Source organism: Tympanuchus pallidicinctus, unplaced genomic scaffold (assembly GCF_026119805.1).
Source record: "Tympanuchus pallidicinctus isolate F22 unplaced genomic scaffold, pur_lepc_1.0 scaffold15, whole genome shotgun sequence".
NCBI lineage: Eukaryota > Metazoa > Chordata > Aves > Galliformes > Phasianidae > Tympanuchus > Tympanuchus pallidicinctus.
Window position 1 is genome coordinate 32,148,175 of NW_026294669.1, and position 27,127 is coordinate 32,175,301.

The window sequence follows — 27,127 nt, forward strand, 5'->3', positions numbered from 1 at the left end:
CAGCAAAGGCAACAAATTCAGCGTGGTAAAGCACTGCTGTCTGAGCTCCAGCAGTTCAAAGCAGTTCTGGTAGGTGTTTTTCCTCTTCAGTTCTGTTTATGTCATCCTTAACAGATGTTAATGATAAAAGGCCAACCTGGCTGGTGGAGGCGCAGTCAGTTAGAATATTAACTGCTCAAAAAGAAAAACCCGCAAAAAGAAAACAATCAGCACCCTTTCACCTTTTAACAGTAATAAAAACCCCTGCAGAATGCAAATCTGCAAATGTTACTTGCTCAAAACATTTTAACATGTTTGTCAGTTTCCATCAGCTGCCCAGGCACTTCAGCTTCCTTCACATAATTTCACTCAAAGCAGCACGAAGCAGAGCAGCAGGCAGCGCTAACGTGCAAAGGCAATGAAAAATAAAAACAAACCAGCTCAGGAATATCAGGGCTGCCTGGAAACAGGTTTTCTTGCCTTTGAAATGGCACATCAATAGACTAACAACAAAACGCTGGGAACACGAGCCTAGAAATCCCCTGTAAGCATTACACAACTGCCCTTGAAAAGAGAGCTCAAGAAAGCAACGCTATGTTTGCATCCCACGACCAACATAAAGTAAGACAGAGCTTACAATATAAGCCTTTAAAGATACGTGCAGTGGAACGTTACAGCATACAAGCAGCGCTGTCAGTGCTGCCCTGCCACCCCTGAAGCTGGGCCCCAGACTTGCACCTACACTCTCAGGAAGAAGTAGGCAGGGGCTGCGTGCCCGTAGCACCAACTCTGCTTTGTAAGTGCGTGCAGTAGCAGGGACTGCAGGGACAAGGGGCCAACAGCCATAAATGTGTGGTTGAACAGGACAGCCTTCCCGGTTTGGGTGTTTGGTAGAAGCCTGGCATGGAGTTCTGCTGAATTCCATTGTTACCCTGCCCACCCTCTGGCTGAGAGGAGGAGGAGGTTGCAGAGCATCCATCTCCATACATGCCTGCGTTTATACTTCTTTCAATGGCAGATGCAATAATTGGAAGTTTGTTAATTGGAACTATATTAATTTTAATTTGTAGCACAGTACTCTCTTGCCCACAGCAGGTAGCTAAACTGTTTGGTTGAAAATAATTCACAGTTATTTCAGTTCTAATTAAAAAAGAAAAAAAAAAAAACAGAAGACAGGTCAGTATGTTTAAATCTGATATCTTAAGTTACATTCCTCACCCATATTTAGCAGTATGAATGAAAGCCCATTACAGGAGAGCATTCCTATTTTGGGAAGCCCTTAAGCACACTTTTTATTTCATGTGAAAAGGAAAGCACTTAAATGATTTCCTGTCTCAAGGCCCATGTATGCAGACTTTCACGGGATCCGGCTGCGTCCCTTTGAAGTAGATTCTTAAGGAATCAGTTACCTGCAAAACGCAATCGTAACGCCCTCACTTTTCAAGATGTTACACACACGCTTTCTGGTTGATTGTAAACAAATCTTTCCATGAAAACAAATTTCACAGCTTAGCAGAAGGATAAAAGCTGGCTGTAAAACCCAGCTTAAAGAGCAGATCTCATCAGGCACCAAGTGCTTCGGCATCTACCATGTCATTAAGTGTGTGAGCTTATCATGTATATACATGTGTCTAATTATTAGAGTCTCTATTCTACTATGCTGTGTTGACAGTGCATTAAACTGTCATTTGGAAGAATACCGCCAAGTTTTTATTTCATGTGCATTCAACACTTATTTAATTCAGAAGCTCTGCCATTCCCAGCTCTGAGGCTCTCTTGCACGTTACAACTTGTCCAACTTGCTGCCTTTCCTCACAACCTTCCAGTTGGCTTTCAGCAGCTGCAGAAATTACTGATGTAATTACAGGTTAGAAATCAGGATCCTCATTCACAACAGCGTTGCTCTGGTATTGCAAGAAGGAAGTCTTGCTCAAAACCAAGTCCTTGTTGCTGTGTATCAGATATCTACAGAGAAAACAGGACATGCACTGTGACCCTAAAGAAGCTGTCGATCTCCCTTACAGAAATCCCATCAAGTGAGGTCGAATATATTCTGAAATAACACTTGCATCCCTCGAATGAAAACAGAAGGTAACATAGAGCAAGTTTTTCTATGATTCCCTGCACACAATTCTCCTCCCACATGCAGTGAGGGGAGCCAAGAATCCAGGGAATGGAATTCATGAAAAAGCAATGCCTAAAACTTGTTAAAATCAGCACCTATGAATTCACACGTCTTTAAAGGTCGTCACACTAATCTTTTATGCAAATAAGACATTTCCCTTACTCATATAACAAAAAGGTCTTAAAAACTAGAAACAGTTAGGGTTTTGTGGCTAAGAGCAATGGAGAACAGCACTGCTGGCAGACTCTCTTCCTCCCTTTCTCAAAACCTGAATTCGGTTCTCTTATCAGCTTTGAAATGAAATTACAGCTCAGAGTGGAAAATTAGGACTTCTTGCAAAAACGAACAGTTTCTCCTCATAATGTGGCTGAAAGATGGGCAAAAAGCCCCAGCCCCCAAGCAGTGCCTTCTGTTGTGAGGCCTGCAGAACTGCACTGACATTGCTCAATTAGCCATGAGAAAAACTGCTAGGAAAACTGGAAAATAATCTAGAACAAACAGATCCGAACTGCAGATACTAATCATAATATTTTCTTCCTTCTTCTATTCTCTCCGCCTTATTGCTTCCCTCCCTGCCAAGTATTTATACTAAAAGCAGATTTCTAATCTTTCTCTTCCCAACTAGAAATCTAAGGGAGAAAAAAAAGACTAAGTCTTTTTTTTTTTCCCTTCATATCTCTTCACATTCATTATAAAAGATTCCAGGCACAATAAAGCCCACGGGCATGGAAAAATACAGCAGCGCTTCAAATACTACTTCGTCAGGCATGAGGTTGCTGGAAGATAATCAGTAAAATGTGTCTTTCAAAGTTCAGAGGAAAAGCATGAAAATATTTCTGAAGGAAAAAATCCCACCAAGTGATGCAAAAGGGTTTCATTCAGATGGGGGAAGGAGGATTGGAGAAACAGGGCCCAGGACTTGTCGCAAGTAGGCAGATAGCAACTTGTTTTGCACACAAGTTCTGTTGTAAGAAGCCTTTCTCTCTAATCAATTAGGTACAGACGTTGCTATTTGATGAAGTGAGCAGCTGTGTCTTTAAAGAAAGCCAGTGATAGATCTTCTGATTTTGGAAGATCACTCAGTGCATTTGGAAGGAAAAAAAAAAAACAACAGTCAGTACTGTGAAAGTGTAAAAGTTTCCCAAATAACCACATCTGGCTTTTTTGTGGTATGTTGTGAACAGTCAGAACCTCTAGGCACATCAGGAACGCACAGGAAATACAATAAGGATGCAAGGCTGCCCCAGAAAGAAATGTTACCTAGCTCCCTGAGCAGAGGTGTGCTGTTGAAAATACTTGAAGTTGACATCCCCCCAAAAGTCATCCCATTTGACATTATTTCTACAGGTAATCTTTCATCTTCATGAACCTCAAAGGAAGACCAAGCAGTTCCAACTGGAATGCAGTGTTGTCTGCACTGCACTTCAGGTGATGCATGTGGGCAGTGAATTCCCAAGGGAACTGCTGACACCCAGCTCTGTGACATCTCAGTGGGTCCTGCATTCACTTTGGTACTTTGGTTATCATACCTAACACAGAGACAGTGACTGGCACCTGAGTTCTGTCTTAATTAAAGCAGGAAGAAGTACCACCATATATCTTCAACATAGCATCTCGAGGGACTTCTCACCCTCGAGGAAGGAATGGTACAAGAAAATACTAGAGGATGCTTATGAAAGTTTGCTACACTGCCAAAGAAACCTTTCACAAAAGCTGTGATGAGCTGAAGACATTGCTGAGCTGTACACCAGAAGCAAGATGTCAGAACTCCTGCAATGAGCCAACCATTCCTTCACGCTTCTCCTTGACAAATACTCAAAGAACAAATGTGTTTTGATGAAGAAATGGAACAGGGCTTTTCGATTACTCTAGAAATCAGAGCACAGTGACTCGCCAACCAAAACAGCTCTCTGCCCATGAGCACACTGAAGATCCCTAGTCTGAGGACAGCACCTGTGTAATGCACAGGGGATGAACAATGGTGTAAGTATCCTGTAACAGCTATTTGCAACTGAACAACATGGGTACTGAAATAGATGGATAAAGAGAATCTGACTTGAGTCACAGAGCATTGAGATACAGCTCAGAAGAGCTTATGTCAACACTCACTGGACAAAACTCTTTCCAGGATAATGGGAATGAACGTGTTCAAAGAGCTAAAAGTAGCTCCAGATTTTTTTCTTATCGTGAAAAACTGGGGCTGGAATCAGATCTTCCCCCTCCTGTAATGGAAGCAGGCTGGGCTCAGATAAACCTATGAATGGGAAGCTCCTCCCCCCTTGCACACTGGGTTGATGTAGCAAGCTACGAAGGATGCAGCTAAGGCCAGCCACTTGCACGTTCATTTCCTCGAGTTAAGTGCAATCCATATTTTGTGATACAGGTGGAACCCAAAGATTTTCCCCATTCACAGTGCACTAGTAGGGCCTTTTAACATCTAGAATATTACGGGAGGAGGAGTGCTTCCACAACAGTGAAAGTCTTCACTATGAGAAATAACAGTGCAAAGCGAGGAAATGAGCATTCTCTCACCATATAATCACATTATTTCTGGAAAGCACTAAGAACCAATTCCCTGGGAGAGAAAAGCATTTCAAAGCAACATAAATCCACTTAGCAAAAATAAAAATGGAAGCTAACTTTGTTTTGTTTTCTTGTCCAGCTGAAAGGCAATCTAGAGAATCTTAAAGAGGTAATGCAGAAATAAAAGCAAATCTCAGCAGCCGCCCAGCTGAACAACTGACAGACCTTTGCCACCCAAAGGAAGTGCAGTCTCTAGCCACTAAGACAAATCTTTCGGAAGATGGAGAACAAAGAAAGCCATCCCAAGCATAAGATAGTGATAAGTTCAGATGAGATACAGCCCATCCCCAGTGCAGTGTTAATTCAGGCACTGACTCAACCTATGCACACAGACAAAAGTCTCCAGCTTAAATTAGGTGGTGCTTTAACTCTGCACTTGCTGGTCCAGCAGCACAGTTCAAACGCAGTGACTTTCATGCTGGCAAGGCAGCAAAGCCTCTGCTAACACACACTACCAACAAGCCATCGCTGCTGCTTGACTGCTTTTAACCATAAGAACATAAAAAAGAGAGGGGGGGAAAAGAAAGGAGTTTGCACTGAGTAAGAGACACCTAGCAGGTCTCCTGCCTCCTAGCAGCAGCCAAGGTAACAGTCTTGCAACGGGGCAACACAGAGCTAAGTTTCTCCAGAATATTCCCCCGCCTTCCAGGCAGCCTGGGGATTTCCCAAGCCAAAGGTGGTGCTGTGTCCTCAATAATGCTCTGTGGACTTTTCTGTTAGCACAACAAAACAAACTGAATAACCCCTACATGGAAAGATAACTTCACTAATTTGAAGGCTACAAGAAGAAATAAAGCTGGAGGACTGGCAGTATGACAAACTGGACTGTCCCTTGCAAGAGGAAAAGAGACAACCCTCACACCGAACTTCAATCCAAGTTTCAGATTATCAGCTACCCTCAGAGAATCAGAATTTCACATCAATTTTCCCTGCTCAGTTCATGTAAGAACAAGATAAGAATCCTGGAGGGAAAGGTGTTACTCAGAAGTTCAAACGTATCAGCCAGGAGAGGAACGTTCCATCTCCAACACTGTTAGGAGCTAGAGATGCTGGTTCTTCATTAGAATATTTCAAAAGGAGAAAAGTATTTTTGCAGACTAAAATATTTGAGTTGATGGTAACAGCTGGCAACACATAATGCTCTGGGCTGGTCTCTGATGTGGTGTTTACCATTCTGACAATATGCAAAAGAAAATGAAAAACTCTCCTCCTGTTTTCCAGCTCTACAGAGTTCAACCAACTGCAGCAGTGATTTGACAGAACCACGTTGCACTCAAGCTTTCATAACAGAAGCTGTAAACACATAACATGGCACAGCTGTTTAATGGAAGATGAGGCTTCCTTGACTTGTTCTGAACACTGTGCTGTTGAAGAAAGAGACTACGATTTGTGTTTGTTTTTTTTTTAATATTTATTTTTCCATCCATACTAGTGTCACTCGGTGCTTTTCAGAAAGTCCCCGAAAGCAGGGACTGTATTAGGAGATGAGGAAAACAAAAACAGTCTTGACATCAAGCACTAGAGATGCTGCTGCTATAAAGTCATCTTTACAGACCTTCGGAGGTGCTCCTCCTCCTCTTCACCTGCCCGAAACGGAAAGAAGCTGTGCTTTCAATGCTTTCTACAATTTCTCAACAGGAGATACTGTGTTGACAGCATAGTCAAATAAGAAATAACAAAATAAGAGGCTGTATTTCCATCACCATTCCTGGGACAATTTTACAGCCCACTTGTCTTAGCCATGGCCGATTCACAAAGCTATGATAATGTGTATTGACAGGTTCTCTGACAATGTAAGAGACACACAGAACTGCAGTATTAGCTAATTGTATTAGCTTTGCTCTGGTACTTCTTGAAAAAGATACCAGAAACAACAAAAACGATCCCTCAAATTTCAAAACAACAAAGAACAACTGATCAAGTAAATCAGCATTTAAAAATTATAGTTCAAAGCAGAAGACTTTTTCAATATACATCCCTCAAATACAGATTGGCATCTGCACTGATGCTTATACTTAATCACCTAATAATGGATTTCAAGACTGTAACATTGACTATCTCTCCATAATTTAGTTTGATACTAGCCACAAGTATCGTTTACTGCACTGCTATCACTACCTATTGTGATTTACAGCATAATCCAAGTATTGAATGATCAGCAGTGTTAACGTGATGCACGCTTGATTCAGCACAGTACAACATCCCACTCTGCAGTAACATAACTGCTGCTTAAGCCCCGTACAGTTAAAAGTTCTTACTTTCTGCGTGGATCCTGCCAAGCCTAGCTCACATAGGCAGTCCTGCTGATTTCAGGAGGACTACCTACAGAGCAAGGTTACTTAGACAAGAAGGAATTTGCAGGTCTACACCCCTCCAGCTTGATTTATAAGCATGAAGCACATGAGTCTAAGCAGGAATTTAACACTTACGCTTCCACAGCTGTTCTTACAGTCTGTTCATCATAGTCTTCATCTGAGCTGCTACACGTTGCATCGGAGTCCAGATCCTTTTCCACACGAGACAGCAGCCCTCCAGCAGAAAGCGCAAACCCCCGGATTTCCCCCGGTGCAACACAAACTCCATTCTGTACATCCGCACTCGAACTACTTTCCAAAGTAGCTGCAGTGTTTTCTGGCCAACCTTCCGCACACCTGAGGGAGCTACTGCTCGAAAACCTGCCTGGCTTGTGTAAAACCTTCATTCTTTGAAGCTGATGTTTTACGAAGCACTTCAGCTGCTGATCACAGTGTTTGATAACATGCTTTGCCAGGAGCATTTGTAAACGTTTCTGAGTTCTTTTGGCGCGGCTGATCTCCATTTGTTGCTTAGTGACACACTGGAGTAAGCGAGCATACATCTCCTCCCGGGTGCAGCTCAAAATCCCTTCTGAAGGCCCGTGAAGAATTTGGTGTAATAAATCCCCTTTTATTGTTTCAGCGCAGACTCCCAGAGCCCTACCCAAAAAACCATTCTTCTTGTACCACTTATCATTTAAGAGCCGCATTTCTTCTGCGTTGCCGGATTCAGTTACATTTGAATCCAAAAGTCTTTGCGTTTCTGCCAAATTTGGAGATGTGGTCTCAGAAAAAGCTTCCCCTTTGACCTGTTCCTCAGGTCCTGAATGACTGATCTGACCAAAAGATGCGTCGGTGCCATTATGCAATGCATTTCTCATCCTGGAGCAGTCAGGCTCTCCCGATTTCATTTGCTTACCGGTTTTGCTGCTAAACGCAGAATTCGTACTCATTAACAAGACAGACTGATAGTGCTTGGAGGATGGTGGGGAAGCAAAATGCTGCACACTGAAGATATTATTCCTGAGGCTGGGCTCAGCAGTGGGGAACCCCAGGACTGAGCAAGTAATCCGTGCGATGGAGTCCTCTTTTATCTTCTCTTCCACCGCTCTGGAATTTTCCATGCACAAAGTTGTATCAGACTCCATAGCTCTAGAGGACAAAGAAGGTGACAAGTGGATACCATGACCTTTTGTTGCTGCCTCTCTGAGGGCTGGTGTCATTATAGCTACTGTAGGCAGTTTACAGCAAACCTGAAAACAACATGGGCCATGTCAATTTTCTCATTTTCATGACGTGATACAAATACAACAACTCTGTCAGGTATTTCATTCTTTCAGCATTTAAACATTAATCAAAGACATCATATAAAAGGACATGATCTAAAGACTACAGACAGATTACACAACTCCAAAGCAACTAAGAATGCTAGTCTTTCTTTAATACATACAGAAGTTGTTCCATGTGCAATGAAAGCATTCACCTCTCAGAGGAGTAAGTGTTCAGACCTCCTTGCATTTCTGATCCAATCAGAAAGGATAAGTTGAGGGAACAGGGCTTTTTTAGCTCGGAGAAGAGAAGGCTCCGGGGAGACCTCATTGTGGCCTTCCAATACTTGAAGGGAACGTATAAACAGGAGGGGGAATGGTTGTTTATGAGAGTGGATAGTGATGGGACAAGGGGGAATAGTCTTCAAGCGAGACAGGGGAGGTTTCGGTTGGATATGAGGAGGAAGTTTTTCACACAGGGTGGTGATGCACTGGAACAGGTTGCCCAAGGAGGCTGTGGATGCCCCATCCCTGGAGCCACTCAAGGCCAGGCTGGATGTGGCTCTGGGCAGCCTGGGCTGCTGGTTGGCGGCCCTGCACACAGCAGGGGGTTGGAACTGGATGAGCATCGTGGTCCTTTTCAACCCAGACCATTGTATGATTCTATGATCACTCTGAGAAACAGCATTCAAAACTGTCATCTAACCTTGCCTCACTAAAAACAAGACGAGAAGCCCTCTGACTAGAAGGACACATTTTCAAGTATGGGTGCATGTGTGCACAGATACACACACATAATGACACACTTCTACACTTTCCTATCCAGAACGGTGGAGAGATTTTGTTATAATGTGCATTTCACTTAATAGTAGTAGACTCGCAAAAAACACGAACTACTCATCAAGTCTAGTGCTTTAAAAACTAAACTATGAGTTTTTCCACTGTCCTTCTCAAGTCTTCAGTTTCTTTAGTCTACACAGCAACTGTCTATCTCGGTAATTTCCAACACAGACCCCATATAGGGTCCGTGTTTCCAAGACGCCTCTGTGTGGAACTGAAGCAACCCCTGTGCAAAAGTTTGTGACTACAGCCTTTACACTGAAGGTGCAAACATCAAAGGCTGACATAACAAGCTGAGAAGTACCAGTCTGAATACTTTGTCCTTAATCCTCAGACCACTACAAAAAATCAAGAACCACAAATCTGCTTCTGCTTTAGCACTCTCTGTGAAGCGTACTCAGCTTTCTGTGCTCTGTGTATACATCACCTGTTAGGTTCTCATCTCTGCACAGTGCCTACCCAGCACCACAGGGTCGGAACTCAGCAGTCCTCGTGGTAATCCTGAACAACAGTACTAAAAACCTGAGGATTTTCACTCTCATCCTACCTAGCAGAGAGACCCAGTGCTTTAAGAATGACAGACTGTCGCTCCGGAAAACCAGGACACGTCCATGCATGGGACCAACGCTCCCCAAGCAAACGAGGAGTTACACTGGATACACTTATTTCACACCTATAAAAGGTAGAGGCTATTCAGCACAAAATAACATTCCCTTTGAGGACTCCATCCCTTCTTGGAACAGCCTGAAATTTCCTAAAACAGAACAAATGCCATTAGCAAATCACCCTAAGTTTGTCTAGGACCTTTTTCCTCCCCTCTTTTCTGGGAAAGATGGAAAGAAAAGGAAAAAAATCAAAGTACCTTCAAATTAAACCCCTACCATTAAACTAAAGAGCACCAGTCAAGCCACCTGACAAAAGGCTTTATGCTACAGTACAGCTAAAAAGTAAAGAAAAATGCTTCCAAAGAGAAAAATCTCGCAGCTAACCCCTCATCCAGTAACTTGCTAACTTCACACAGTGGCTGTGCCCCAAGGAAGCCATGTGAGACACTTCAGGTGTGTCCCTCTCATCTCAGTGACATCAAAAAGACTTCACAAAGTATGAACTGCAAAAAAAAACAACACAAAAAACAAACAAACAAAAAAAAACCATGGTAGAGTGCAGTGCTTGGCTCCACAGAAATGGTACAATTTTTATGCTGACGTACTTTATTTCATTTTGGCAGAAAGCAGCAAAAATAATTTCACTCCACCCTTATTGGAAGTGTGTTTCCAAAGCCAGACCTGTTATCATATGGGGAAAAAAAAAGAAAAAAAGCAAGGGTATGGATGACAAGTAGCTTTGGTCTTTAGGAAAAGCTTGTGTTTTCATTCTGGAAGACTTCTTTTCTGACACAGGTGAACTATTTCAAGGATTTCTTGCTGTTCTGATTTTGAAACTGGCAAATGTTTTGCTTTTCATCTGTGTTATACATATTTCACTTGGAAGACTAAAAAGTACTGTAAAAAGAAAAGCTGACGTAAAATAGGAACCAGGCAATAGGAAACAAGCACCAGACACGCACAGGATAGCGACTGATGTTCAAAGTGCCTTTATGCTTATCCTCCCTAATGCCTTAATTACCCAGCAGGATATAGCCTGGGATTGCAGTTTGCCCCAACCCACACCCTGCTGCCTTCTCTCACCACTAAACATAACTTCCAGCCCCTAATCCTGCAGCTTTTCTACTGCTTTTCTACTGCTGCTCTGCTTATTTCTATTTCCATGTGGCATGTTGCAGCTCTAACCTTCTCTACCCATCACTAGGATCTGTCTAAATCTTGAAAACTAGCGCCTTCGTGCAGGCGATCAGAAACACTCTAGCAAGAAACACAACTGGTATTCCTTCTCCAGTCTGCAGACTGATGATTTTGTTCGTAGTCCTCTTGCTTTCTGACTCTCTCCCCTCTTCACACCACCACCACTTTGGCTACGCATTGCTGCAGACAATTTTGGGGGGGGGATTTCTGCTTGGGAGGAGAGTTTGTTTGACATGTGGCTGCTTTTTTTGTGATCTTTCTTTTTCCACAACCATTTGTTTGAAGGTTTGCAAAGGCTGCTCCATACCAGCCTTCTTCATTGTAAATGAAGGCGATTTTTGTCATCCCAAATACCTGAAACGTTCTTAATGAGACACCTGGACACCAAGGAGAGATTCTTTTCTTTTTGTATCCAAATTCAAGGGCCTACTCTGCCTGCAAACACATTTCAGATGAACATAACCAAGCTGTATTTCAGATATATGAACTTCCAATGTTTATTCCTTCTCTAGTAAACATTTCAAAAAGCAAAATAACCGGGAGCAGACAGCTTCTGCTGAAATACCCAAAACTGAGTTCCAGGAATGTACAAAAGTACTGCGTTTCATGCCGATGAGGGCTGATTTAAAATCCCTTACAGGGCACCTGCAGCAGACCTGGTTTCCCCCAGCACAGCGCCGTTCGTCCTGTGAGCCCCAGCTCCTCTCAGCCAGCCCCTGATTATCACCGGACAAAAATAAAGCGCTGCTCTGGCAAACTGGCACTGCCTCAGCTGGCTGGGGCCACGGAGCTGGGTTTGGGCAGCTCCTTTGAGCTGCGTCCCACAGGAGGCAGCCACACGGGGATAACTTTACCCAGCTCTCCCCAAAGTTACGGGATTGTAATGATTTCTGAGAAGAGAGATAAGAGCTCAATAGCACAGCCTGCGTTTGCTGATGGAGCAGTTGGCAGCCACGGCCACAAAGGAGATACGGGTCCCACCGGGCACGTCCTGGTTAGAAGCATGAAAGAAAAAGGGAAGAAATCCATATTTAGCACACCTGGGACTGCTCTTCCAGATAAGAAATCATCTCAGCAGGCAGCCTTTGTTTTCAGTTCAAACGCAGCCCAGTTGCTCACGAGGAGCATTTAAGCGTTTCAGCATTTGGTTCTATTAATAGACTGAAAAAAAAAAAAACAAACCACCAAACCCAAGCACAACAGGATTACGTGGGACGTCTCAGCTTCCAGCAGCACACAGGACCGCACAGCCCCGGGGGATCCCTCAGTTTAAGACCACCCAAACAGCTCCGATCATTAAAAACCAAAAAAGAACATCAAAAGGGATACACTCGTTAGCATTCATTTATGACAACTCCACATGGAGCCGTTTTTCTCCCCCGGTGGAGAAATACACGTCACTGCCAAGCTCGCTACCTGACCTCACGCCTTCGTACCTCGGCGTCCCACGACGCGCAGCGACAGGCAGTGACAGCGCAGCGCCCCTCGCTCAGCGCCGCTCAAGAAACCGCGCGCTGCCGAACGCAGCCGGCTTCCACGGAGCGGCCCGGCGTTCTACCCGGCCGGGAGCGCGGAGAGCAGCGAGGAAGCGCTCGCCCCCCGACAGGCGACGGGGCTTCCGTCACGGTATTTACACTTTTTCACTGAGGATCGCCTCCTTCGCTCCTCGCCGCTGACGACGAGCCAGAGTCCCGGCCACCGCCCGAGGCGGCTGAAAACTCCCGCTCCGGGCCGCGCGGGAGGCGGAGCGATGCGGGCACCGCCCCCGAGGCGCCGGGCCGAGGGCTGAGGGCGGCGACGCTGCCCCTCCCGCGCGGCCCCGCCCCCCGCGCCCACGGACCGTTACCCCCCCGCGCCGCCCCGCCCCCACACGCTTTCCTCCTCACGCATGCGCGCCCGCGCCCGCCGGCGCCACCGCCGCGGGAACTAACCGCCGCCCGGCCGCGGCTTCTCCCCCCTCCCCGCGCCTCGGCGCCGCGTTCTCCGCCGCCGGCCGCCCCCCCTCGCCCCGTCCCGTCCCCTGTCCCCCGCCGCGCCCCGCGCTTGCCTCCGCCAGGCGGCTTCTCCGCAGCGGCGCCGCCGCCCCCAACCCCGCGCGGCGCGGCGCCCGGCGCGGCTCCCACTGCCGCGGTTGAACAGTCCGCGCCCAGCTAAAGCGCGGCGCGTCCCCGGGGCGGGGTCAGCCCGCCGCCGAGGGGCGGGACGCGGCCAATCTGCCGCTCCCGGGGGCGGGGCCGGGCCGACCGCCATTGGCGGGGATGCGGGGACGACCCGCCCGCCGTGCGCGCCCTCGTGCCGGCCGAGCCGCGCCGTGCTGACGGGGACGCGCCGCGCCCCGCCGAGCGATCGCCGACGGAAAACTGAGGGAAGAAAGCTCCCGCCCGGCACTTTCGGTCACCGAGCGGCTCTAAGCCGGGCCCCGCGCAGCCCCCGCCTGGAAAAACACCTCGGTCAGTCCTCGACGGGAAACGCAGCGCCCAGGCGCCCCCACGGAGCCGTCCCGCGCCTCCCCGGCACCGAGGTGTGAAGTGACACAGCCGAGCACACAGAAATCCTTTATTACATTTGTCCAAAACGCCAATTACAGTAAGGCACAGACGTGAAGCGCATATCGCCCTCCCCACAGCAGTGACAGCAGTCAGCAGCCGTGTATGGACAGTGACAAGGTCCCGGCCTCCCCCCTCACACTGGCTTCTGCTCCCACTTATCCATCACAAAGTGGTTTCTGTGGGAAGCAAGATTTAATCCCAAACAGCAAAGGGTACAGTCAACGTAAGAGCATTTGGTTACCCGTAACACTCCTTTCACTAACAGGTCATGGGAACAGTCATCCAAATAGATTTAATGAACTTTCCATTTAAACATTAGAAATCCTCCTTAGGAGCACCCTTGTTGCTAACAATTCACTTAAGCAGGCTTCTCTCCCTTGGAAGAGTATAATATACTACATCCGTCTCCTTTACTTACATTCCGATGTCTGATTTTATGTCCTGTATTACTATAAAAGTGCTCGGGAAGGTTCTCCGGACAGCCAGCACCTGCCCTAGTTGTCACTGACAATTTCTCTGGCGATCAGCTCCTTCATAATCTCATTGGTGCCACCATAGATGGGCTGAACACGGGCATCCACAAAAGCTCTGAGGGGAAGAAAAAGGAGAGATTCAATGAAGGATTCCTCAGCGTATGTGTACCCCCAAAACAGCGGGTGCTCGTTTTCTTCACACCAGCCATAAACACTTATTTTAAAGCAACCTTTCATGCTCTTTAAATACAGATAAATTTAGAACAGAACTAAATCTATCAGTTTAAAAAATGAACTCCAAAGATCTGCTTATGACAACTGCCCGGCAATCCCGTTCTGTTTTTGTGACTTCTATTTATTTTAAAAAAGGATTAGTTTTGGTAGTTAAAGAAGCTCTACCTCTGTTATTGTGGCAACTAAATACAGTAAAAGAAAAAATTAAGTTGTCTTAGACTGGAAATAGATGATCTCTGAGGTCGCTTCCAGCTCCAGCCATTCTATATACCACGAACAATTAAAGACATCTGTACAGATGATTGCCTTTCAATAAACACGACGAGAAAAGGAACAGTCAATCAGTACTAACACAAAACAACTGACAAGGCGATGTAAGAAGGGCTGCATTTTATTTGGCCAGCAATCCTTCACCAGTCAGGTCTGAAACGGTGCACTTACTTTGCAATCGGATACTCCCACATGTACCCCGAGCCGCCGTGCAGTTGCACACACTGAGTTGCCACGCTGTTTTGGAGATCAGACGCCCTTAAATGGTCAAGAAGAAATTTGTTTTTAGAAGGGTGCATGCTATGAAAAATTAACAGATACAGATAAGCTAGCAAGACTAAAATACACCCTGATGGGTTTTTTTTGCAATCTAAAGCATTGACCATTCAAATACTTCAACTGGGAGAGACTTTTCTTCCTCCATGATGAAAAATATGTTGAATTGAAAAGCATTAAGATTTGTTCTCCATGTGGAAGAGCTTTCAGAGAACGGAAGCTTTCGAAACAGAGAACCCTGCTTACCTTCCTCACTGGCCAAAAAACTTCTTTTGTGAAGCATGTTGGTACATCCTTCTTATCAAACCCTTCTCTTCCGGGCTCTTTGAATACAACCATCATCAGGGAATACTTCATTTTCCTCAAAATATTTTATGGCTTTCAATTCCCAAAAATACTTTAATTCCACTGCAAACTACTCATTTATTCTATGATTAAACTTTTTTTTTTTTTTTTCTTAAGCATTCAGTTTTATGAATCATCCCTCTAGAAGATGACTGATAACATGTCATTTGAAGTTGATGTCCTGCATCTCAGCCTCTGGAAAGCTACATACTTCATGTTATTTCAATCAAGAAAAATCAGACAAAAGAACGCATAGGATTTTAACTGCACTGAAAGTTCAAGCAGAAGCGATGTGGGGAAAAAAAAAAAAAAGCACAAAAACCCCAACAAAACAGAACCTTCAGAGTGGCAACAGAAGATGATGACCATTTAAGTCAACTGCTTTTCATGAAAGAGCGCAAGAGTCCCTTATTCCATGTTAGGCTCCCTGTTAAATTCGTAGTCTAGAGTATCAATGTTAAATGTGCAACAGTGAGTTACTTCAACCTCAAACACACTTTTGGAGTTAGCTGTACAACATACTCGGTCATCACAAAGTGAAGAGCACAGATCTTTCACAAGCTGTCAGGAGGCAGCCAGTGACACTACATTCTGAAGTCACCACACCTCTAACTCAAGTCACTGACTGCACAATAGGTTATAAGCAAAACAAATAGGAAACTGTCTCCTAAAACATTACAGTTCTGCATTCAAGTACCTTCTAAACCATCTAGGTTTAGAAGGGATTCATGGAACAGAGCCACAGGAACACTTTTAGGAACGGGGAAATCCACAACAAACTGTGGTACTAATGTTCGGGTGGGTGGGGGGAGTTTCAAATTCCTTGCTTTGGAAAACCTTTTGAGGAAGTAAGTCTACATCTGAGCTGGCACGCAAGCTGTTTCCTCCTCCTCAGAGCTGAATGCCTCCGCTTACGTACCTGGTACTTCTAGGTAAGTAGTGCCAGAAACGGCATTCAAACAAAATCCTTCCTTTCGTTGTAAAGATTCTCACCAAATTCCCTCAGCATGTTCTACACATTATCTCAGCGTTTATTTCTCAAAGTTTAGAATCCGAAAAACCTCTGTCTTCCCTAAGCTATTTCTTAATGTCTGGCATATTTTTTCTACTATCTTTGCAAGCAGAACAAACTCCACAGATTACAAATTCCTGTGACACATCTCTTGGATGCCTTCAGTCATCCAGATTTCCCTGGTTAAGCCCCAGTTAACAGATAACTCCACCAAGTGTGGGGGGAGAAGGGAGGAGGAGTTCTGGCCAATAAAGGAATGAACTGTTTAGTCTCAATTACAGCAATAGCTGTAGCCAACTATTTCTTCCCAAAACGGTTTGTTTCGGTTTGTTTTTTTTTTTGGTTATTTACAGGGAAGAAAAAGGGGAGGAATTTAAATCTCTTAGATGTGTTTTATTTTTATAAGCAAACAAAATAAGGAGCCTGAGTAACAGCTCATAACTAATGAAAGGTAACATAGTGATGTCTTAAATGCACAAAAACCCACAGAATCCGGGATTGATAGTTAAGTTCCACATGTATGTTACATCCTGAGAATTAACATGAAATGGAGCCTCACTTCAAAAAGTGGCTGGGCCAAACAGCTATTAAAGCTAAATAATGTTAACTAAAAGGTATTCTAGATCCTTGTGATTAAATACATATATATTATTTTTTAATTATTATAGTAAAAACTGCTTTTTCCAAATACCTATGAAATGCTCACTTGTATTTGAAGCTGAGCTGATTATTAATGGAAGCCTATTTTAAAAGCATGCTACTACTTTAAAACTGATCTTTTAACCAGCACTGGTTTTCAGAACAACTGAGGCCACTGTTGACTGCTCCACTGAAGTTAAAGCTAAAGGCCTCTCTTAGAAACCAACAACGTTGTTATTAATCAGTCAGTAATTTTATCTTTTGTTTAAATCTGAGCAGTTCAATGCTTTTATTACTAGACTCCTGTCAAGATCATATAAGTAACACTTCCAAATTACTTTAACCACATACCAGTACTTTGCCATAGAAGCTGTGGGGGAGTCCAGGCGTTTTTCTGAGTGCAGCTCCAAACAGTTGTCCAAAAAAGCTCGGCCCACACAAATGTTCGTCTTCATTTCTGCCAACTTGTGCTGCACCGTCTTATTTTGGAAGCGGGCAGAGGAAGCAGAGTAAAGAAAGAGCAGAAGTAGAACTGTTTTTAAGCTGTGTTTGAAGTTGAAAGGGAAGCATCTTCTAGAAGCATTTCTGTTTGTATCTTTACATCAAAACGCAGTTTGTTTTCCATACAGTTACATCTCTACCAGTCTTATTAAGGGAAATTACTGCTCTTTAACTTGCCAGACAACTCACAACATGACATCATGGGGAACCCCCCAAATGCCTGAAAACAAATTCCTGGATAGCGCAGAGTAGGAGGTGCTGGGAGCTCTGCTACTGTCTTTTCACTCCTGTGGGAGAACGTGCTTCCAGCCGAGTTAGTAACACGTCATTGAGCACTGGCTGCATCTGCTGAGCATTCAGTGCTTCAGAGTTTAAGTGATGTGCAAACCATTTTGAGCAAAAACAAAGAAAGTTTTAGACCAGCTATCAGAAAGTTTTCTAATGCCGAGTTACGTCATATTGAAAGAGATGTTTTAGATCAGGCACGTCCGACCTGTGGCTCATTGTATCTCTTGTAGGTACCATGAAAAGACAGCAGGCATTACATTTGGAGCAGCCTACGTATATCTGGTCCAATACAACCCCTTTTCACTCAATGTGGCCTGGTGGGTGAAGCCCATTATGAAGGGTACCTGAAACCAGGTAAGGCAACATATCACTGCCTGCTGGCAGTTCTGCTAGGAAGGGGATAAAAATCACCTACTGGGAACAGAAATTTTTCCTGATCTCACAGTTCTAAACACCTACAGAAATGGCCTTTTTGCCTTCATTCAAAATTAATGTAATTGATTCTCAACTCTGTATACATTTAGCACAACTAATTAATTTAGGCAAGGCAGGTCTAATTAGAAAGGATTTTTGATTACATGTGCATTCTAGTGCGACAAGGAAACTGAAAAGGTATGCAGGGATGGAGGTTTTTTTTTCCAAAAATACTGTACTTCATCAATATTATTGGCCTCCTGGTGTTTGGGAACGGGTTATCCTAAAAAACAATATTATTTTGGAGGTCTCTGCACAGTGAACTACCACAGTTAGACAACATTCCATACCTACATAAATAAACTTAAAATACTCTTTTTGTGCTATAGCTGCTCACTGGACATATTACATTCGCTGCTTCTACATGTTAAGTTCAAAAAGAAATAAAGATCATAGCTCCTGGATACCTAACATTCTAGCTCCTGAAGAGCTCAATTCTGCTGCTACTCAGAACAATTCAAGATTCGATTCTGACAAAGGAACTCTCAAAAGAAAAAAAACAAAATATTCCAATTCCAGTTATTTCTGAAGCGTATCAGAATCAAAAATCTAACATCCTGTAATGTACACAGGCAATTCCTGTCCTATAAATCAAACATACAGGTGCTTGGTCGGTTTCAGACCTAAAAGATTATGTGGTTTTCAGGAAAATTGTAATAGCAAATGTTTCTTTCCATGTTACTGTGCTTTATGACAGCAATTAGGTAGAGTAGGCATGCCTCAAAATGCAATTTAACCACTACTATCAGGGGAAGTCATATTTACAAAGAACGATCCAACAGTTTTACAATGCAATCACTTGCATACCCATCTACCTGGTAGGTGAGGAATCTCATTACAATACCCATAAAGCTGGACATAAACACCTTTGCAGCTATTCAAGCTGCAAGGTCACTGCTTGGGGACCATCACAGCATCAGACCCATAAAGATCATGCTGTTGCAGTGCATTACAGAGAGATGGATGACATGGCTTCACACACACCACGCTCCTCTGCAGTCTACAGGACCTCAAGTAGATACAGAAATGCAAGCAGTGTAAACATACTGTGATTAGTGACTTCTGATGGTAAAATGCAAGCCTACGAGTGACCAGCACAAAGCCAGTGGTTTCTGCCTGTGTATTTTCCTTCCAAAAGCATTATTTCTGTAGGATTCCTTACCGTTAAAATACAAGCATTGTTATTTGTGGCTTTGGAAAACAATGGGAATGAGGACAAACAGCAGCCACAGGGCAACAGCGAAGCCTCCACAAGCAGTCCTTCACTAAAGTCCAGTGACTTCTTGCTTGACGTTACACATACACAAACTCACATCAATTTCTCTGCTTGCATCTGCCTTACAGGTCTCCCTGTTCAAGCTCACCTGTAAATGTGCAACTGTCTTCCCAAAAGCTTTTCTTTGCCTCACGTAATTCCTTGTTTCCTCAAACATGAATTCACAGCCGGCGAGAGCCATATCAGCAATCAGCAGTCTTTCCTTTAGAAACACAGAATCCAGTAGTCAGTCCTACACTTCTGATCATTAGATGCACATATGCAAATACACAATTGGGAAACAGATGTTCAGTGTTGCTCATTAAGGGAGGGAGGCAGAAGTCGCACCAGAGATCAAACCAGACATACTGCATTACTGAAATTAGAGACTAGGCCAAACGTTTCAGTGTCCAAAGCCCATTTTTAAGGCTTTTCGGTGGAACATCGTCCCAGTAAAAGATACCTGTCAACCACAGGACTCTTACTGACTGAAAGCTTCACATCGAAATCTGTTTCATTAGCAGTCTGCACTGCTCAGTTTTAAAAAAAAAAAAACAAACCTAAATCCTACATTTAATAATTTCAGTAGGATACTTCTTAAAGAAGAAAACCTACATAAGGACACAAGCTGTTTTTCTTCCCTTTCTTCAACAAAATGTGTTGATAAACAAAGTACAGAACGATTGCTTTTAGCACTGTTAAAATATCTCATGCATCCCATTGAACCTGCTTGCAATTGCATTTGTTTCTTTAAAGCAGCAGCAGATTTCCTTTAATCAGGTTTCTTATTTTTTCACATTTACTCACAGCCTAAAATTAAATAAACATGATCTCTACCAGATGAGGCAGTCAGAGTTTGGACAAAGCACAGTCAGGTTTTGGAAAAAACACATTGCCCCTTTTTCCTCCCAGTTCATTCCGAAGCTTCAGCAAGTCAATCTTTGTTATTTTCACTAGCAAGGTATCTGGATAACTTATTTATTTACTTTGCTTTATGGATAAGGAAATAATTTCTTACATCTTGAATACGCTTCTACAAGTAGAAAAGCTAAGACAGCAGTGTTTGCTTTTTTCTTTGAAGAGAATGCCAAATGCAGAGTCTTCCAAGCTGAACGTCGTCTGCTAAGAGAAATGGTTCCACGGTAGAAGTATACAAAAAAAAAGCCCTGATGTATTCTTTAAACTAAGCTCAGGTTCTTCAATAGCTGGGTTGCTGACTTTGAGATAGTGAGAAGTCAGCACCGTTACCAATGCCAAAAGAATTTGGGTTCTGAGCACCAGAAACAGCACACTTGAGGTAAAAAGCAGAAGTATCAACTCAGAGCTACCCTGAGGCACGTGTGGCTCTCCGAGATCCACCACCTCCAACATTCTTGCAGTGATAAAAAATTACGTGCCCGTGTTCTTCCCAGAGACAGCAAGCATTCTCACTGCTCTTACCTGAGGGAGCTCTGCCATCAAATAATAGAAGCCTTTGTTCTCTTTCCCAAGCAAGGCGCTTGCTGGCAACCGCACATCTTCAAAAAACAGCTCTGCCGTGTCCTAAGAAGATTTTAAAGGACAGCTGATAGTCTGACATTCTCACCTCTGCATTCCACTTTTTTCCCCCATTTTGTTCATTTTGTCATGTTAAGTCATAGAATCGTTTAGGCTGGGAGGGTCCTTCTGAGGTTGTCCATTCCCCCCAAAGATGGACAAAGCACTCAAAGCACCGACAGCAGCTGAAGGTCTTGTCCTGTTTCACTTCCTGATGCTTCCAAACAAGATGCCCTACAACTGCTCTGAGCCCCTGGTTCCAGCATCGCATCACTTTTATGGTGGTTTTTCTTACTAACCAACTTAAGAGTTTCCTCAGTTTAACTTGTGTCACTTGCCACCCTTCACCTGTGCTGCTCTATTTCTACAGGTAGCTGAAGACAGAAATACAATCCCATTCTTCCAAGCTTTCTCAGAGTGAAGGAATCCAGCTGCCAGCTTCTCCTTTGCACATCATGTACTTCAGACTTCCAAATGGGAACTCAATATACATACTTGGTATGTATAATTTTTATGCTCCAGGTCTTAAGTATTAAAATAATGTAACGGTTTCATTTTTTCTTTATTAGGCTAGTGCCAGGCATTGAGCAATTTAGACTTCCTCAAAGTCTACTACGTATTACAGGTCACATGAACTTACTTGAGCTTTCAGGCCTATTTTTTGCAGCTTGCGTCCTTTGGTGAAACCTTTTGTTCCATTTTCCACCAGAAAAAGGCTGATTCCATGAGCAGGAGATCGAGCCTCTCGGTTTGTAACCGTAACCACAATCACCACGTCACACATCCAACCATTAGTGATGAAAGTCTGTAAAAACAAACCAACAAAAACCAACACAGCTTGGAATACTGCAACAAGCGAGGTGGATAGAAATTAGAAGAGATCATCAAGCAGTACAAAGAAAACCATCAGCGTGTGGATGCTCTCACAGGTAAACTGAAAGGCAAGGTTTAAGTGTCCAGAAGCATTTTAGTAATTCAGGAAGTCTAAAGTGCTGTCTAAGAGGAAATTACATAATTGGAGAGGCATTGTGTGGTGACAATTGTGAAGTGAAAGAATGCACAGACCTTTTTTCTTTTGTCTGCCCCCTGCTAAAGAATGAAGGAGTTATCAGGTGTAGACATCAAATGAAAAAAGGTTCTCTTGTGTAATAAACTAGCAAAGTATAAAATGCAAAACCACTGATGGCCTCTACTAACAACTGCTTAAGAGAGTTCTGCAGAATGATACATCCACTTGTCAAAGTGACTCATCCTACCACCACCAAAAGAAATAAGCAATGTCTCCTGCTTGACTTCAACCACACATAATGAGCAAATATATTCACAGACATCTGTATGCACAAATTTACTCGTACACACTAACTGCAAGAGCTTGAAAGCATACACACAGCATCTAATGCCATTCTCCTAATACAAACTTCTGAACAGATTCCACAGCCTGCAATGCAGCACCTTTTCTCAGGCCACAGGAAGTTTAACATTGGTAGCATGCATACTTTAGTGTTCAACCTCAGCAATAAGAAACAACACAGGTTCTGCTTATACAATATAGGACTTCTTCCAGTGCAAGTAAAAAGAAAGTCTTCAGGTAAGATTATTTAAGTACTATAAAAAGAACCTGGTTCCCATGAATAGCCAAAACCAGAAGTAGAGTAAGTCTGTATACAAAAATAATAATAATAATAACTGGCAAAACAAGAAGAAAAAAAAAAAAGAGAGATAGGAAGGACAAGTGGGAGACACTGATTCTGGTATGCATCCCTCCCTGAGTGCCTCCAGCTCCGAAAGGCTCTGAGTGACGTACACGTCTGTTTGCTTACCTTACTCCCATTAAGGATCCAGTCACTTCCATCTTTTTTTGCATAAGTCCGTACTCCTTGCAAGTCACTAGAATGGAATTCAAAAGACCCTTCAAGGAACTGTTCCAGACGCTTTAATTTGTATCTTGAGCGCTACCCAACAGAAAGTAGACTTCACACCATGGAGACATGCAGTCAGTGAAAACGCACAGGAGGATAATAGTATACAGTAAAATGGTTTTCAGTAACACAGAAACCAAAAGCCTGCTGCAGAAAGAAATGATAAACGTGTGCAATCATACGCGAGCATGAGGTCCCCCTTGAACGGATCTGCCTGTGGGAGGGTGGTGTGATGAAGCACTGATAGCACAAGTCAGCATCCCCTTAGGCTGATATGCTTTAGAAGGCAAACGTCAGACAAAACATTTTCTGAACATGCTCAGTCTTAATGAGGAGGCTCTGCAAAAATACATGGCCAACATCCACCCTCTGGAAGCACGACACCAAAAGGTTTTGCTTTTCACCTGTTCCTCTCTGTTGTGGAAACTGGCCAGATCACCTGTGTCTACTCAAAATATGTGCTGTCTGTCCTTCAACAATGACAGTAAAGGAGCAACATTTATCTGTTTGAAAGGAGTCAGAGGGGAAAACAACAACAAAAAAAAACCCAGCATTTTGTTCCACAACAAAAATTAATATTAAAGAAGTAAAGCCATCTTTACCAACGTAACTTTCTCCTCATTACATTTCATATTAATTCACAGGATGAGCAGGTTGACCATAAGCTCAATCCATAAAAGGAAATACAAAGCATATTTGCCCATTGTGAGACAATAAAGAAACAGATTTTGAGCAAATATCTTGAATTGGCAAAGCTGTAACAGAGCGATCTGCAAGTCTGAGGCCATCCCCAGTCTAGGATATTGACTAGTTATTAGGATGTCCACATAACCAGGATGCTCATGAATTTCTTTCACTGAGAAATCAGTAGACAGCAAATAAGATTATGACCATCTGTCTTTATTTTTCAGCTTACCTGCCAGCCCCAGGCTCTGTCATGGCAATAGCACCAATGCACTTGCCTGCAGCCATCTGAGGAATAAAGTGTTTGATCTGTTCTTCAGTGCCGTAATTTGCAATGTAGGGCATGACTATATCGGAATGAAGACTAAATCCTGGGCCAGTACAGTTGACGTACATCCTGAGGAGTGGGAAAAAACAAATCAGCTCAGGCAGCAACACTACAGAAATTTCAACATTGAACTTTTACACCTTTGCAATGCAAATCCAACGCTGGAAGCAAGCCCTACAGCACAGATGTCTCGGACATAAGGTGAACTTGTAGCACTTGCACTGTTATTTACAGAATGTATTTTCACAGCCAAATTACTGTGTAACCTACCAGACTAATCAAAATGCTTCCCTCAACTACAGTAGAGCATGATGACATTTATTACTTAATCACCTGAGAGGCATAAAGCTGAAGATTTACACGTTTTAACTACTGATGCCAATTTCTGTAAGCAATGAAGAAATCTTATGAAAAACAAAACAAACAAAAAAGCAGTTTATTGATAACTTGAATTAAACTCTTCCTGAAGTGCCTAGTACTTACTGCTCCTCCCAGAGCACGGCTGAGGAGAGAATATCCGCTCCAATGCCTCCATGTTTCTCTGCAATAGCAACACCCAGCAAACCTTGCTGTCCAGCTTTTTCCCAGAGCTCTCTGCTCACCTGGCCATCCTTCTCCCATCTGCAAACAGCATAAGAAAAGAGATATCCATTAAATTCTCCACGTGCTACCTCTCATTTTTCATGGCTGCTGCTTCATGCTAGAGGGCCCACAGCAAGTTTTCAGTGCCTGGTAGAGAGGCTTTCAGACTCAGCAGCACACAACACAGCATACAGGGCGCTGAGACAACGACGTTTGCCAGCTAAGAATTGATGGCTTAATAACAGGTTTTCGATTCTTCACAAATGCCACTGGCATTACACAGATACCAACTATATAACACATCCGAACCCTGGCTTCCAACACATAAACCTGATGACTCCTTATGACTTGTTACGAAAGGCTGTGCTGCGTCTTGGTCTGAGCACCAGAGCAGGATCTAGGAGGTTTAGCCACAACCATCTGGATCATCACAAGTAGATCCTCACCTTCCTGACATTCCATTTTCCCATAAAATGGGTATAAAGTATCAATTTCTGAAAGGTTTTGATTCTTACCAATGAGAAATGCTTTTCAAGAAAAAAAGCACCGATACATTAGTAACCTTGATATCAAGTACAAAAACATATAAAATAATATATATTAAAAAAAAAAAATCAGTCCTTTTTCACTTAGTGCTGTACCTTGGTAAACTACTGCTGAAGTAAGGCGGTTTTAAGTTTGTGAATAGACAGCTAAGGCTTGTCTGCTGATAGTTTGCAAACTGTAAGAATCACTTGTTCCCTAACAAATAGTACCCTGAGTTCACCAACACACCAGAAAGTCGAGTGGCCATTAATGGCCATTTTTTAATGATATGATTGACAAATTGGGTCAGAAAGACTCCTCAGATGCACTGGTTTGCAGCAGAGCTATACCACAGCGCTTTATCCACAGCTAATAATGCTTCTTGTCACACTCGCATTAAGTTTACTCCCAGAGTTTCTGCTCCTGCACTGGAAATCTTAACCAGTGTTCTCTAAAGACCACCTTTGGGGGGGTTTTTGCCCCCTACTTTCAGGGTCACTGCTGTCTCGGTCACAAAAACATTTTCCTCATGTTCATCCATGTTTACTGATGCCACACGCTGGCCCAGCCAACTGGTACACTATGCCTGAAGCCTATTTGTTTATTTGAAAGCTGTGAGAACAGAATGGTTCATAGGTCTCTGCAGTGAAGCAAGAACCCAAGTCCAGCTTGCCTCAGTCACCTGAAGAAACAGTTGCGTCAGCAAACAGGATCATAATTAACCTGGAGCAGACACAACACCTGATCACAAAGCTATACCAGAAGTCTTCCTAAAAAAAGACAAAGGAAAATATACCCCCTCCACTTCAATGGAAGAGTGCACAAGCCGGGAAACACTGGCTGCAACTCTGTGAACTGCACTTGATCTGCTCACAAGCCTGCAACGAAGGCACCAGCTCAGAGCGATCTGTGAATTTTGCTGAATTTTATAGGCAGATCTGTTTCAATCGAGTCCTGTTAATGAAAACAAATGCCTTGTTTATCATGTCATAGTGAATAATACCTGACAATGCTTATTTTGGGGTGGGGAAAAGGAAATTATCTCGAAAACCAGAACGTTTAAAAGGCATCTCACTCTGTATGAAAAGGCAGCACTTCTTCCTGAAAGAACTTCCTGGCACTCTCCCTGAAGATATCGTGGTCCGACGAGAAGATCCTCCGGGTGCCGATGTCAGTCAGACGCTTAGCAGAAGAAGGCTCCAGGCGCTTCGTGCCATGCTGCTCGGTTGCAGCAGGGCTGAGAAAGAGAAGCAAACATCTGCTTGGACGCAGGCACAGCCTATTTCACAGCCCTTTGAAAAGGAAGGAAACACCTGCCTAGCAAACGTGGATTATTTATAAAGCTACTTTTGGCTCTACTGAGCTACATCTAAGGCTGCCGTTGTTCGAGCAGGGCGCAGGGCCCGCTGGGCACACAGCAGAAGGCCGCTGCTCTCCCAGCACCCCACGCTGGCACTGTCCAAGGGTGGCACAAGGGCACCGGGGCCCTACAACCCCTTGGTGCAGCAGAGCGGACAAGGACAGACCCTGCTGTCACCTGCTGTCAGCACGGGACTCCACTCCCTGTGTATGGCCAGGAAGTGGGGCAAAGGGCAGCCCGCAGTCTGCAAGGCAATGGCTGAACCTCCGGGCCCAGCGTGCCGGGGGGGACCCGAGCAAGCAGGGGTGCAGCTGTATGCAGATGTATGCACACATACGTGTGTGTGATCATGCGTTTCTATTCAGGCCTGCAGCCTTCCTGTCACCCAAATATATATATATGCATATACATGAATATATTTATGCACACGCACACAGAACTTCTGCACACCCACACAGGTACATAGGAAATACACCCCTGTATATATGTACCCCGCAACCAGCCCCACCAACACACCCACGTCAAGCCAAACGCGCAGCCAGTAGCCCGCAGCCAGCAGCCCGCAGCCCCTCAGCGCCGCCCCGCAGCCCTGCAGCCCTCAGCCCCGCAGCCCCCAGCGCCGCCCCGCTCCCCTCGCGCCTCCGTCGCGCGCCCGCCGACCTGGGCTGGGAGGAGAAAGCCCTCTGGCCGGCGGTCCGCAGGAGCCCACGCAGGCGAAGCAGGCGCGCCGCCATCTTGCGTCGGGGTGTGGCGGGGGGGCAGTGCGGGGACGGAGACCGGCGCGGGCTGCGCGGGTTGATGCCCTGCGCGGGGATGGCGCCGGGGCGCTGCGCCGGCCCTCGCTGTGTTGTAAAACAAAAGAAGCGTTTCTGTTTCCCGGAGTGTGGCACGCAATCCCCAGCGGTATGATTAAGTTCTGAATTCCTCCTAATCCATCCTGTTTACAACGGGATTATGATCAAAGTATTTGCATTTTTCCTTGAACG

General features: G+C 44.3%; 3 protein-coding genes and 1 long non-coding RNA gene across 16 annotated transcripts in view; 2 read left to right on the forward strand and 2 right to left on the reverse strand.

Moving 5' to 3' along the window:
• Positions 1 to 6,111, forward strand: part of RPE (ribulose-5-phosphate-3-epimerase) — a 55,885-nt gene extending 49,774 nt beyond the window's left edge. For 3 of the 8 annotated variants that reach the window (XR_008204697.1, XR_008204691.1, XR_008204693.1), the window contains one exon: positions 2,004 to 6,111. The gene's annotated coding sequence lies outside the window, so the exon portion shown is untranslated. The remainder of the gene's footprint in view (positions 1 to 2,003) is intronic. The other 5 variants (XR_008204695.1, XR_008204696.1, XR_008204694.1 and 2 more) reach the window with 4 other exon arrangements.
• KANSL1L (KAT8 regulatory NSL complex subunit 1 like) overlaps positions 1 to 12,316 on the reverse strand; it is a 57,202-nt gene extending 44,886 nt beyond the window's left edge. For 5 of the 6 annotated variants that reach the window (XR_008204683.1, XR_008204686.1, XR_008204684.1 and 2 more), the window contains exons 1-2: positions 11,932 to 12,316; positions 7,117 to 8,234 (exon numbers count right to left, since the gene is read on the reverse strand). Coding sequence is in view for 1 of the 6 variants with exons in the window: in XM_052675100.1 (XP_052531060.1) it covers positions 7,117 to 8,234; positions 11,932 to 11,961 (1,148 nt within the window). In the remaining 5 variants the exon portion in view is untranslated. The remainder of the gene's footprint in view (positions 1 to 7,116; positions 8,235 to 11,931) is intronic. The other variant, XR_008204685.1, reaches the window with a different exon arrangement.
• A 1,118-nt stretch (positions 12,317 to 13,434) lies between these two features.
• ACADL (acyl-CoA dehydrogenase long chain) lies at positions 13,435 to 26,940 on the reverse strand. Its single transcript, XM_052675127.1, has 11 exons — positions 26,802 to 26,940; positions 25,857 to 26,018; positions 24,158 to 24,295; positions 23,579 to 23,743; positions 22,564 to 22,630; positions 21,384 to 21,548; positions 20,648 to 20,749; positions 19,317 to 19,430; positions 17,041 to 17,168; positions 14,589 to 14,675; positions 13,435 to 14,028 (listed from the first exon to the last, which is right to left on the reverse strand). Exons 1-11 carry the CDS (start codon positions 26,873 to 26,875, stop codon positions 13,935 to 13,937), a joined length of 1,296 nt encoding a protein of 431 aa, XP_052531087.1. The 5' UTR covers positions 26,876 to 26,940; the 3' UTR covers positions 13,435 to 13,934.
• LOC128076865 (uncharacterized) overlaps positions 17,165 to 27,127 on the forward strand; it is a 51,467-nt gene continuing 41,504 nt past the window's right edge. The window contains exons 1-2 of the long non-coding RNA XR_008204703.1: positions 17,165 to 17,832; positions 21,114 to 21,241. This is a non-coding gene — a long non-coding RNA (uncharacterized LOC128076865). The remainder of the gene's footprint in view (positions 17,833 to 21,113; positions 21,242 to 27,127) is intronic.

What these genes read in the sequence shown, in the direction of transcription:
- ACADL (XM_052675127.1), bottom strand. Translation starts at nt 26,875, where the DNA reads ATGGCGGCGCGCCTGCTTCGCCTGCGTGGGCTCCTGCGGACCGCCGGC. An exon ending in GGATCCTTAATGGGAGTAAG is followed by an intron (nt 21,549 to 22,563) that starts GTAAGCAAACAG and finishes TTGTTTTTACAG; the next exon opens with ACTTTCATCACTAATGGTTG. An exon ending in GCTTCTATGGCAAAGTACTG is followed by an intron (nt 14,676 to 17,040) that starts GTATGTGGTTAA and finishes TGACCATTTAAG; the next exon opens with GGCGTCTGATCTCCAAAACA.